Source organism: Phaseolus vulgaris, chromosome 7 (assembly GCF_000499845.2).
Source record: "Phaseolus vulgaris cultivar G19833 chromosome 7, P. vulgaris v2.0, whole genome shotgun sequence".
In the NCBI taxonomy this organism is placed as follows: domain Eukaryota; kingdom Viridiplantae; phylum Streptophyta; class Magnoliopsida; order Fabales; family Fabaceae; genus Phaseolus; species Phaseolus vulgaris.
The window spans coordinates 1,359,361-1,373,329 of NC_023753.2; the positions used below are offsets into that span (position 1 = coordinate 1,359,361).

At 31.1% G+C, this 13,969-nt stretch overlaps 2 protein-coding genes across 2 annotated transcripts; one reads left to right on the forward strand and one right to left on the reverse strand.

The window, feature by feature from the left end:
- Positions 1-125: 125 nt before the first annotated feature.
- Positions 126-2,458, reverse strand: LOC137827949 (B3 domain-containing transcription factor VRN1-like). The gene is made up of 5 exons (XM_068634330.1): positions 2,399-2,458; positions 1,904-2,258; positions 844-983; positions 372-548; positions 126-185 (listed from the first exon to the last, which is right to left on the reverse strand). Exons 1-5 carry the CDS (start codon positions 2,456-2,458, stop codon positions 126-128), a joined length of 792 nt encoding a protein of 263 aa, XP_068490431.1.
- Positions 2,459-4,521: 2,063 nt separating this feature from the next.
- Positions 4,522-7,543, forward strand: LOC137829612 (NADH dehydrogenase [ubiquinone] 1 beta subcomplex subunit 7). Its single transcript, XM_068636456.1, has 2 exons — positions 4,522-4,899; positions 7,358-7,543. Exon 1 carries the CDS (start codon positions 4,580-4,582, stop codon positions 4,874-4,876), a length of 297 nt encoding a protein of 98 aa, XP_068492557.1. The 5' UTR covers positions 4,522-4,579; the 3' UTR covers positions 4,877-4,899; positions 7,358-7,543.
- The last annotated feature ends 6,426 nt before the right edge of the window (positions 7,544-13,969 follow it).

Consider the following 13,969-nt stretch of genomic DNA (forward strand, 5'->3'; position numbering starts at 1 on the left):
AATTAATTTTAAAGATAAAAAATAATTAATTATTATAATAAAATTATTTTTTGAATTTAATAATTATTAAAAAAATTATTAGTTTTTAATTTAATAGCTTTTTGACTTGGAGTGGGAAAGTTCACTTAATAGCTTTCAGAAGAAATAAATTCTCCATGGATTTGACATGCCACCTTCACATCAACCTGCCACCAAGACACAGTTTTTTCACCAAATATAACACTGATGGGAACACTTATGCCTTCTTTATTATATTTTTCTTGGAATTCTCATGAAGACCACAGGTTTATGCAGAGAAATTATGTGTGATTTTTGAAAACATGAACTTTGAAAACACAATCCTCTTTGCTGATGAGTTCAAATACACAAACGTCTCCAGATTGCAATTCAGTCTCACGTAAAAACAAGTACCAGCCAGTAGAGAACCTGTGATGTGAAAAATAGCTGCTATTATTAGCTATCAACTTCACTTTCCACCCTCTTTCTCCAAGCTCCAGCATCGCATACCTCTCCTTCTCCCCAATAAGGCCTCTCAAATCTGGAACGCTCTGCATAATATATTTTCATTGCAAAGACTTTAAATGCCGAAGAGCTGAACAACACAACTAATGATCTATGTAGCACATATACTGATACGCACACAACTAATGAACTAAGCACAGATACTGATACGCATACAACACACAACTAATGAACTAAGCACAGATACTGATACGCATACAACTAATGATTTATATAACACAGATACTAATACGACATTGACGTAAACTAATGATTTATATAGCACAGATACTAATACGACATTGACGTAGAAATAGTATGTTTCATGTTAAATCTAAGTACCAGCCGATATGTTGCTGTATGAGAAGGTCTTATGAAAACTGTGAAAAAGGGATTGCATGAGACGAAGTTGCATGCTACTTCCCTTGCTCTAGATTGCGTAGGCCTGTTCAAAGATGAAGTTCTTTCACCACACTTCTCACCTGTGTATTCAAAGATTCTATTAAAAAATAAACTTTAAATCTAATTTAATTTTATTAAATTGGAAGGAAGATTTGTACGCAATTGTGCTTGAAACGGAAGTCTAAATTATGAAAATTAGACTCTAAATAACTTTGATATCATATTAAGAATAATATAACTTCAGAAAATTGTTTTATATAGTATGAAATGTAGTTATCTTTAATCAAATAACGAATCTCGAATCTCTTTATGATAAACAAATTCATTTTGCAAGTTTGTTATTATGGATAGTTCCTACAAAAGATCGGACTAATGACGTATACAATTCTTGAATTTTTATGTAGATGTTACATAGTTGGTTCTCATCATTTGGAGACTACGGGTATAATAAGAGCATCCATCAACAAAAGGCTCGTCTTTAATATGATCATCTTGTAATCCATCAACAAAAGGATCGTCTTTAAGATGATCGAAGGATCGTCTTTAAGATGATCGAAGGATCGTCTTTAAGATGATCATCTTGTGGCTATTGAGAACGAATCAAATCAGATGATTCTATTTCTTATTAAAATTCTATTTCTAAGAATGTTTTCTATCTCGGTTCCCGAGAAAAATATATCATTCAAAATCAGAGTTTCTCAAAAAGTTAAAGTTAAAGGATTAATAATTTATACATACACGATGATAGTAATAAAAAAGAAAAAAGAACTCATCTTTCTTTTATCACTTAGAAGATGAAAGTTTCTTACAGGATTTTGAATGAGAGAGAAAAAGTGAGAAATTGGATCTACAACAAAAGTCTCAACCAGTCATTAACATGTTTAGTGAAGCATCTTAAACCCTCACAACTACTAAATGTCATGAACATAAAATTCTGATGATCCATATGATACACAAAAAATGTAAACATGAATGGTAGCAATAAACAATGAATCCTTACCCCTTATTTGTTCATCCTTCACATCTTGCCCTTCATCCAAAACCATGTCGGATTCCTCCTCGGTTTTAACAAGGTTGTCGTTTTCATCTCCATTGCCACAAGGATAGTCTATTTCTAGTGCACTCTGGTCAAGTATGATTACATGAATCTGGGAAGTTCCTTCATATTTAAAGAAAATAAAATGTCCTTGATCTAGGGAATAATGTTCCACAAATTCTTTCCAACCCTTTTCCAGCCAAATCTCACCCTTGTCTTCTGCCCAATTCACTTTCCATTCTGTTCCATCTGGAGGCTTCATGAACAAGGGATTTGGCAAGCCACTTCCATATTTGCAACTGAATTTGTTGGGTATTTTCTGCACACAAAAACACTGTTGGTTAGTGTGAAATATGCTCATAAATCTCTGTTAGTTGCTTATATCTATATGAATATATCAGTAGCAAATATTTCAATTATCATACACACACATATAGATATAAGCCTAAGAATGCTTACAAGCCTTTCAAGATTAGTTTTAAGAATAACTTTGAAGAAGTTGATTGGCAGAGAAGCCATGCTTGCAGTTTGAATATAGAAGCTGATAAAATGAAATTTCTGGTGAGAAAGCAAGTGAAACTACCATTGTTGTGACCTTGTATATATATATAAAGCTACTTGCAGTTTCCTGCTGAATTGTCATGATTAGCCCTCAGATCAGAACAAATTTTTGTGAGTCAGATTATCTTTATTCACTTAAATTTCTGACTTTCAAAGTTCCCATATATTTTCCCTTGGGATTTTCTTTCTCAATGTGTCACTTGCTTGATTAAATTGATTCTTAGGAAATGCATAAATCTCTAATATATTTTTAATGAATAAAAAAACATTATTAATTTCAGTATTAAGAAAAAAAATTAAATCTAACTCAATTTTATTAAACTGATAATTCATATTGCACCCACTTATATATTATAAAATTTTATATCTTATGAAATGTTAACATCTTTAGTCAAAATGGTATCTCCAGCACACCTCTCACGTCAAAAACATGTCACGTATGACTACATGTGTATGTATATGTAATTCGATAATTGGTAACTTGATAAGTCCAACAACCTATTGTTATAATAAATTATAAAAATAAATTATTTTAATATTATATTAAAAAGCGAACTTTAATTTTAATTCAATATTTTAAATTATCATAATTCAAAATTTACGTAAACTTATATATTATAAAATATTTTATCTTTAATCGATATTAGATTAACGACTTAAGAGTTTAAGTTTTGGAGTCTTGAGTTTAAGTTTGATATTGAGATTATTATTCATTGGTGAATTTCTATGGTGACTACATAAAATTCTTCAATATTAAAGCAACAGGTTGGGATTTAGGAATAACGAGAGTGGGAATTGTAAAAGCCATGAATTTCCTCAATCTCTCTCTTTTTTCTGCTCCATTCACTATCAATCTTTAATCTTCATAGTCAAATATAAGCCTTCAATTCGGGTCAATCTGCTCGCCATTGAGTTGGGCCAAATTATTCGGCTGTCCTATGGATTTAGGGAGTTTCTTCCTGCATCTCTACATTTTTCTTTCTGCACCCCTAAATTCTTTAAAATACTGAAATTATAGTTTTATATAATTTTGGAATAGGGTTCCGTAAGAAAATGTGTTTCCAGAATAGGAAATCTGGAAGATAAAAAATTCTTCCAGAATATCCTATCCAAAATACATTTTTTTATTTCTGAATTAGTAAATCCAAAATTAATAAAATGTGTTCTGAAAAATATATTCCAGAAATATTTCGAAAAAAACAATCCAAAATTCATATTTAAAAGAGATAAAATAGTCTTCTTTGAAAAATGATGGGGTGGAGGAAGAAATTTGTTAGAGTGCAGAAAGAAACAGCCAGATTTATTAGTTAAGTTGGGCCTCCATTATTGTAAAATATAATCACAATCAAAGCTATTACTTCATACACCCCCATTGAGTGCGAAATATCAAAATTGCCCTTATCGGTTTTTTACTTTAACCCTACTTTTTTCTCCTTTCTCCTTCCCCGCGCGTATATTTCTGAAGACTGATTCCCGGTAACCCAAACTTCACCATTTTAACCAACAAAACAGTAAGAAAAATCACTTTTAATACCTAAAACTGGAATTTTAAAAAAATATGGGGTTGCAGGTAAAAAATGGTGGGGTGCTAAAAACAATATTCTACAGTCAAATGCTTAAGGCAATGTAATAGGTTTAACTCGTTTCAAAATTAAGTTGAAAGATTTTAGATAACCTTTTTATACTATATTTAGAAAAACAATATATATATATATAATAAAATTAATTTATATATAAGCCCTCTCATATAATTTTTTTCAATTTTTTTATTTTTAAGTTGTGCATGAAGTACTTTAACTTATAAACAAATTTAATTTATTTTTTTTATAAATTTTTATAGGAAAAACTCTTCTTACTCCTAATCTCACGAAGGTTGAATTGATCAATCAATTTTTATCAGCATTGTAGTATGATGATGAAATTATTTTTGTTAATTATTTTGCATTTGAACATAAAAAGTAATTTAGATTTGAATATAAAAAGTAATTTAGATTTGAATAAAGAATATATAGAAGCAAATAATATAACCCTGGGAAATTGTTACAGAGAGAAGAGAGTGTGGAAGAAAGAAAGAAAGAGATGGAAGTTGAAGGATCATCGAAGAAGATGATAGCGACGCAGGAGGAGATGGTGGAGGCTAGGGTTCCCTTGGCGTATCGCGATCAGTGCGCGCATTTGCTCATCCCTCTCAACAAGTGCAGGCAAGCCGAGTTTTACCTCCCATGGAAGTGCGAGAACGAGCGCCACTCCTACGAGAAGTGCGAGTACGAGCTCGTCATGGAGAGAATGCTTCAGATGCAGAAGATCCGTCAGGAACACCAAAAGTCCGACGCCACACAACCGCTAATCCTCGTCCCCAAACCCGCCAATGCCTGATTCCTTTTCCTCTTCCTCTCGCTGTAAGTTTTTTTCCAATTTGCATCGTCTGCGCCTTTTTCTTCTTGTCAATTTCTCGCCACGTAGCTGATCGGCCTCTAGGATTGGTGGATTCGCGGTTCTTAATTGTTCCGCGGTGTCCGATTCACGTTCTTGTACCGATTAGATTGCTAATTAGGATTATTAGGGCTGCTGCTCAGTTTGCGCCTCTATTATGGAATTAATCCCTTTTCCCGGTCTGTGGTGGAGTTCTTTTGATTGTACTATTATGTTATCACTTTGTGTAGTGTTTTGGGTTCACGTGACTTGATTGTGTTTTGGCTGAAAAATCGCTCCTGATACTATTCCATGTTGCAAATGGTGATGATTTGCTCCTGATAACCAACCTTGATTTTTAGGAGCAGTATTGAAGACTGTTGGTTTGGGGTAGTGTGCAATGTATCGTTGAACCCAATGCTGGTTGATGGGGAGTAGTTGTAGGACTAAGGATTGTAACCTTGAGCTTTATGTTGGTACTGGATATAGTACTAATATGGTTAATTTGGCTGGCTTTGTGTGTGGTAATCAAAATATTATTCTGTCTTTGTTTCGAAAGTAAACATCAATATTCGAGAGTTTGTAAGATACGAAAGAGGTGCTTGTTGAAATCAATATGAATGAATCTGCGAAAGAGTATGGTTATATATTAAGTGTAATGGGAACCTCTTAGATTATAAACTCTGGTTTTTCAGTTCCGTCTGCTTTTCACTCTTCTGGCTTCCTCGTGACTCTTTTGCTCTTTTTCTGTATGTTCCTATGAGCAGTGAGCATGGTTGGGATTTCAAATCCATAACCATTAATTGTAAAAAATTATTTTGGATTTTTTAAACTACTTTAAATTTAGTTTTGGTTTTAAGTCGTAATTTGAGCTCCTAGTCGAGCTCACAATGAGTAGTTGATGATGAGCCAACGGCATTTTTGGTTGTGGTCATGTAGACGATGACGAGCTAACGCCACCCTGGCCAAGGCTAATTAAACAGTGTCTTGACCAAATGATGATGTATTATGATGGTCATTGATTTTGGATTTTTTAAAATCCAAGAAAATATCCTATTAATTGAATTGGATTTATAATCCATCCATTAAAATGGATTCAAAATGGTTTTGTTTGGAGTGGGTATGGATTGATTTGGATTTCTTGCATAGCCTTTTTCTTGTGGATTTTGCTTCTGTGAAGCACGGACTTCCTCGTGTCCCTCCCAACACGACATGGAAGCAGTGTCGGCCACAATTTCATAATGTGCCGTCTACACATCACTCTGCTTTACCAACCCTCTCTCCTTTTCCTTCTCAGTTTTGTTGTGTGAACCACGAGTGAGTGACGACGGGTTTTCTTCAGTTGATATGGCTGCTGGTCGACCTCTTCCAAGCCAAATGACGAGGTATAGCTTCTAAGTAAAGCCAAACGACGTGGTATAGCGACTAAGTATAGTTGTGGAGGAGGGAGATGCTGATGAAAATGCATGGTGCAGGTGACAGGCCAAACGGTCATAACGCGTTGCACACCGAAGCGGCATGCTAACAAGGATTGGATGCAACTTTTCTTTTTGAAACGGAAAAAACAAACTCGTTTTAACTTTTTTTATTTCAACCTTTCTTTCAAACAGTATTTTTTGGATGTCTTTCAGATACAGTAATTCTATATTAACATTATTTTCTCACATTTACGAAGAAAAGAAAGAGAAAGGTGAAATAAAAATGACTGAAGTGTAAAAAGATATTGTACGCAAAATTAGAAAAAAAAAGGTACTGTGAAAATAGTATTTTTAGAACAAATTAAGCTTAATTTTTTTAATGTTTTTATATGTGCGTGTGTTTTTTTTATGTATATGCTGTTTCCCTGTAGTTTATGTTTTTTTTAGTTTGCCATGTGATGTCCGAATCCGTGCAACATAGTTTTACTTTGATTATTAACTATTTTCTTCGAGACACAGTAAGAGGCTGTGCTTTCTTAGGCCTACGATGCTCGAAATCAACTTCTAATTTAAGTGATGGAGGAAACAAACAATTTTTGTAAAGATAAATAAATAATCTGAAGCAAAATTTATGAATAGGTGAGTTTAGCATGCAGTATCTGTAATTCTGTTGGTATATTCTCCAAGCTGGATGTGTGGTGATATTTATATTATGCGTTTCTGATTAGACTCTGGTTTGCCAAGTGGAAATGATCAATGATGTATAACTGTTCTGCATTATTATAAGTAATAACAAAGGGGAATTTTTTCCTAGTAGAGTAGCACTGGCTATATATATATATATATATATATATATATATATATATATGTTTCAAGGTCTAAATTTGTAGATTTCATTTCCACCTTCATAGTTTTTACATAATCTGTTGGTCTTCTTAACCCTCCCCTGGCTGGCCACACTCACACACAAATCTCTATTTACTTTATTGAGTTTCTAAATATTTTTTTGGTTCGTGTATTTTGACAGGAACCATTGCTTGGGACTGATGTTATTTCATGTTTTGCTATTGTATGGATCAAAGTTACCTTGGAATGTTTGTCCAAAGACTACTTCAGACTTTTTTATACTTTTTTAGCTATTTCTTCTGTCATGGACCCATGTTTCTGCTTGGAAGGAATAAAATTTGTTGTTAACATTTCATAGACATACTAACTGATTGGTTTCACCCACATCTTGTCCATGCCCCTTGATCATTTTCAATAGCTTACTATTTTTAGATATTTAGTTGCCAGATTGAGATGTGATTCCAAAAGACCTGGCTGGTGATATAATCTAACAATGTAATTAGGCATTTGAATGAGGTTTGAGGTAACACTGTCTACATCAGTTTTGAGATGGTATCATTCAATATAGAATTCTGAAAGACGATGATTTACTATAAAGGAATAAAGGGGTTTTAAGTTGCAAATTCGCAATGGTGAAGTAATAATAGTACAATTTCATGAAACCAATTTCAATGACAATGTCTGGGAAGAGAAATAAAATAAATTCATTCTTTTGATTGCATTTTCAAACCCTTGGTTGAAGTTTGACCAGTGAATACTCCTGAGGTTTATGAATATCCGCATCCAGTTCATTTCAGTGTACAAAAATGTCTGACCAATCTCAGAAGTTAGAGGATTTTATGGTTTTTGAAATTTTCATCCTCTTATGAGTCTTGACTTTAGCTTTTAAAATTACGAAGCTTCTTTTAGATTGTAATAAGAATGATACTTTTCTACCCTGATTGGTTGAATTCGTCCAGATTGGGTTAAAAGGAGTACAATCTTTGTCAAAAAATTCAATAATGTTTTCTGGATGCCCAAAATGTCTTCATCTTAACTTCTGTAACCATAGTTTAGCAGAAACATTATTTTCAAGTGAGTGTTGATGGAAATTTTGCAAATGTACTTTTTAAAACCCCTCTAGCAAAAGAAATTGTACATCAGTTTCTTTTAAATTTTATAAGTAAACAGAAGCAAAGGAATTCTATTCCAGGACTTTGAGTTGAAGTAGGGCCACTGCAGCATTACCTAAAGGAATTGGCACTGCTATTCGATGTGCCAATTATCTCTATTTGCTCACAAATTGTGTACAATTGTAGCAACTTTTATGCAACCTTTTCTGCACAACAGGTGCCAACTTAAAGGAACCATGGACCTTTACACAGTTGCCTACCATCTTGGGCTTGGACCATCTTTTAACACTCTTTTCCAAAAACACTTTTATCATATAACTTTTTTACAACTTGGAATTAACTTAGGTATAAGATAACATGTAGAAATTTTATTATATAACTTTTCCAAAAAAATTCTTAAGTTTTATTTTTAATTTCTACGTAAATTAGTTCTGACTAACCAAGAAGTCAATTTTTTTTCATATTTTTTCTTTTCTAGAAACATTTTACTAAAAATCATCCAAACAGACCCGTAGTTACAACACATCTAGAACAGAAAATAAATAAATAAAAGGTGTTGACTATTTGATGAATTAGAAAATACATAAAATATATTTTGTCTCTTTAAAATAATTAGAGCTCGGTCTTGGTTCTTTTAAAAAAATTGTCTGTTTTTTAATCTTCTAATTTTGAAATTTCGTACTCTAAGCGATTGAAAAGCATAAAGTGAGTGAAAAAAATGTTTAGAAAAATATAAAAATACATTTTAAAATTAGAGGAACTAGAATAAAAAAAAAGATAAATTGGAATTTAAATATTTTGCTGAAAAAATGCTTTGGTCCCAAAAAAAAAACTTGTTATATTTTTGTTCACTTGTCCCTTAAAGCTAGCTAGAATAAGTGGAATGTATACCGTGATGGACCTACTTGGAATGATTGTGGACAATTGCACCTCCTATTATTCCAAAATTGTACGAAAATAAGTCAAAAATATTTATTAGTGTATCCCTAAATGTATACATTAACTTATTATTGAACGAGGGACTCTTATATTAATATAAAGTGTGTAGAATCTTATAATATATTGTAATATTGTTTAAGGTATGATATATAAAATTCCTAAAATATTAAATAAACTTAAAAAAGTTATATTATTTTCATCTCTCTTAACTTTAAATATATTTTGTTAGGGTTCTCTAAACTTTAAACATATTTTGTAGATTTCTTTAAAACTTAAACTTGTTTTTAGTCCTTATTATGAATGAAAAAAATTATGTTAATGATGGTTTTAATATGGTGTTAATTATATATCTAACAAAATTATTTTTAATCATAAAGTTACCTGTTAAAGTCGTCATTCATATCATTTTTTTTTTATCTTTCTCACTAACAAAATCTAAAATACATGTTTAACTTGTAGAGAGACAAAAATAACTTGAATTTTTTAATGACATATTTAACATATTTGAAATTTTCCCAGAACACAAAACCACACTATTCCCTATTATTTATTGTTTACTAAATAATTTTTCTCATATTGGCTCGTGTGTTGAATAAAAGTGAATAGAAAATTTAGAGTTTTAAAAGTTATGTTTGGTGTGAAGGGAATGAATAATGATTGAAGAAGAGGTACCTACCACCTTGACTTTACATTCTCAAGGCATTGAATTTGGATTAGGTTAAAACCAAAACTTTGAATTTAATCAATTTATTGTCGTGTCTCTCTGTGCTTTTTAACCAAAAACACCTTCTCCCATGTACAAAACTTTATCAAATACCCAACTTTTGACATCTTTTGCCTTCAAAATAAACTCTTTACATAAAAAAATGTTATATATACCTTTTATATATATATATATATATGATTGTTTAGAGTGCTTTGCAATACAGTGAAGATGCATGCATATGCATGCGTGTGACATAACTTTTTTTATCATTTACTTTATTAGTAAAAATAAATAAATAAATATGAATTATTTAAGAATGATTCAACACTTACACTTGTACAAAGTAGAAAAATAAAATAAAAAAATTACACATCCCTATTTAACTCAAGCAAACAAAAAAATAACATGCTATACTCCAAAAATATTATACCAACACAACCAAATAAACTCACACGTGACAAAAGCTAAAGGGCATAAACATAACTAATATCCAAAATATAAACAATTACCAAAAACAAGACTTTCTAGAGATCCTTTACAAAAATCCACACAATATTCATCACAAACACACTCAAATCTCAAATTACTTTACTCTTAAACCCTAAACTTTAAACTCTAATCCAACTTCAAAGGTCTGCTGTAAAAAACGTCTTCTTATTAAACGTACAAACACACGCTCAAATCTTAAATTTCTTGACTCATAAACCTTAAACTTTAAACTCTCAACTCTAACTTCAAAAGTCCGTTGTAAGAAAACATAGCGTACAAAACATACAATGTGTGACTTTTTTTTTTATCAACAATAAATAAATAAAATAAAATGAGACACTTCGAAGATGTTCTAACCCTTATACAAAAAATCAAAAATAAGTTTTCTAACACCTACCAACCAATGATCCAACAAACACTACAGTACAAACCAAAATAATAAACCAGCTCAAGATATAGAAATCTAACATACAATTACCTCAACCCACCAAAGAGATCACACCATCACTATATAACATAACATTGATGTGAAGTTGGATGGTATTGTTAGGAGTATTGTTATTTATTTAGTAGAATTTAAAAAAGGGTTATACAGTAAAATATTTGCATACATATATATAGTATATATATATATAGTATGTGCGATTTGACGTGAAGAGTGTTTATGATCTAACTAAACTTATTTAACTAAACTTATATTCCTTATAATAATGTGAAGCCACACACCAAAGTGACACGTGACAATTGCATGCAATAATTGTAATTAGCAAGTCAAAGAATGCAGTTTAATCCATAATCTTGACTAATTATTATGATAATGAGAGAATGATACACACATGAACATCAACATGAACACCAAGAAGTCAATGAAAGCACTTTATTGGGTAAAGTAAAGTAATAGCAGCACACATTCTTGTGCAATCCAGTGAATATGTGATGACTAATTTGTCTCCATCTTCAACCTTTTGCTTTTCTTTAATCCTTCAACATTTTCAGAATTAGGTTTTCTTTTGTTTTCATTCCTTAATTATATGCACGTAATTGACTCTACAAACTTCCAATGCATATATTATTCATTACTTATGACCTAATCATAAGCCCTTGGTGCCATGCATTTTCATTTTGGTAAGTTTCTTGTAATCTTTATATTTATTCAATTGCTTCTCTTGATGAAAATGGAAAAGTGTTGATTTATTTACTCTATATATTAGCATCATTCTACACTCTACCTTTTCCTGTTTTCTCAATCATGCTGACGCTTCTTGTGTGTCTAAATCACCAACAAAAACCTTCGATATTGCTGCCTTTCATTAATCTTTCTTTCTTTTCATTCTCAAACTATTAATAACCTTCTTTTTTTTCTTATTTTATCATAAATAAAGACAATATTAAACATTAAATATGGATATTTATGTTAAGAAAGAGTGATCTGAATTATTCAGAAAAGGGGATTAAAAAAAAAGTCTTTTACTTTTTTAGCTTAACATTTGGTGAGTTTATAATTTGTTTATATTTATATGAATTTTAAAGTTTGATGTGATGATATAACTAGTTGTGATTAATGATGGTTTTTTTTATTGTTTTTAAAATTTGATCCTGTAAATTAAATTTTTTTAATTATAATATTATTTTCATTTTAGTTTTAAAACTTGTAGAAAAAAACCACCTTAAAATTGAAAAAGAAAAATTTATTACTATAAAAACTTAAATACTCAATTAAAAACATTGATATTAGTAGACAACATAATAATGCCTAAGTGGTTTGTATTATAATGAATTGAACATTTATGACAAGATGAACTCTTCTCTATACACTTTATAAGTATTCTCGATACGAGATCATCTCTCCAACAAAATTATTATGAACATTAAATTTATTTCTCTGTACACTTTCTAATGCAGTATATATTTAATACTAGATTCAAAAGTATTATTAGCTTAAAAAATACTTTGGTGTGTGTTAATTTACGTATTTGGTAAAAAAAATGAGTACATGAAGTTGTGAAATTTGTTAACTTAATTACAATTTTTTTTATCGGTAAAAATAAATAAATAAATATGACTTATTTTAATAGTGATCCAATTTTTATATAAAATAATAAAGGTAACTTAGGTTTGGGAGACATTTGGATTGTAGTGGTGAGTGAGATTTGGTGTCACAGGAATAAGATCATTTTTAAAAGTGGAGTGTTGGATCACTATGAGATCAACTCAGTTGAAGATTTGGTTTTGGATTACTTCTAAATTCTTCTCCACTTGTTTCTCTTATCCTAATAGATGTCTCGATCCTTTGACTTGTCTTTTCTCGATTTAGCTTATTTGTGTTTATGTTAGGTGGACGGGGTTTGGTGTGTGGTTGTTTAGAAGGTGTTGTGTTGTATGGCTGATTTAGTCTTTTGTATATGGGTTGGATCACCCCTAAAGTATATATATATATATATATATATATATATATATATATATATATATATATATATATATATATATATATATATTTTCTTTCTTGTTGATAAAAAAAAGACAAACACACATCTTGTTGGAGATCCCACATCGACTAGAGATTAGAGCCTTTCATACTATATAAGTAGGTGCAAATCTCACCCCATTGAGCCGGTTTTATGGGGTTGAGTTAGGCTTAAAGTCCACTCTTTCGTAACACATCTCTCCAAAACTAAACAAAACGAATAGAAAGCATCAATTACATATGCAGTCAACACCAACTAAAATCGCAAAAATATCAAAACTCTACCCGACCATGTTATAAATAACTTTTAATCAAATAGATAGAAACCATTGTGTTTACATGGAAGTGGAGAAAGTTAGAGCATGATATGAATATGGAAATAGCATGTAATATTTTAGAAAAGAAAGTTTTACTAGGTAGGAGGAGAACAGTGTTTTGCAAAACTGTAGACACATATTGAAATCAGAGAAGCGTGTTTTTTACTCTTCAATAATGCAGTTCAAAATAGAAGTGTTTTGTCGCATGTAATTGTGTCTAATGGTCCCTTTATTTCTTTATCAAACACTTTGTCAAAACAAGTGGGCAAACAAAAGTATGGGGTCAAAACAATTTGTCTTTTCCCTAATTCCTAAACCAAAGATCCTACAATGAAAGGACCCTACAATTAATTGTGAAACAGTGTGTTTTATTTAGCAGCATGCCTTGATTTAAGTGTGTTTTAAGGAATTTAGGGTTTGTTAGGTGCCCTTGAATGGAGGAAGGTGCGTGTGGAAAGAATAAGGAAGAAAGTGGGGTTTGTTTTGTTGTTTATATCTTTATTGACAAAATGGTTTCTTTGCCCAAGAATGTCAAACCCAATTTGGGGCGTAGCAGCTTCTGCATTCTGGAACAACAACACGTGCATCCTCTAAACCAATTTCACTTAACTCATTCCATTTCCTTCATCACTTTATCCAAATCCAAATCAAATTTATAATTACGAGGTTGTTTGATTCCTATTCTCAGAACACAACTTTGTCTGAAGTGAAGAAATCATCATCAACCAACACCTTTAGTGTATATGAAGTCAAAATTAACGATTTT

Coding starts and splice junctions, on each gene's coding strand:
- LOC137827949 (XM_068634330.1), bottom strand. CDS start 2,458: ATGGCTTCTCTGCCAATCAACTTCTTCAAAGTTATTCTTAAAACTAAT. Junction 2,259..2,398: donor AAACTAATCTTGAAAGGCTT/GTAAGCATTCTT, acceptor TTTTGTGTGCAG/AAAATACCCAACAAATTCAG. Junction 984..1,903: donor GAAGGATGAACAAATAAGGG/GTAAGGATTCAT, acceptor TTGAATACACAG/GTGAGAAGTGTGGTGAAAGA.
- LOC137829612 (XM_068636456.1), top strand. CDS start 4,580: ATGGAAGTTGAAGGATCATCGAAGAAGATGATAGCGACGCAGGAGGAG.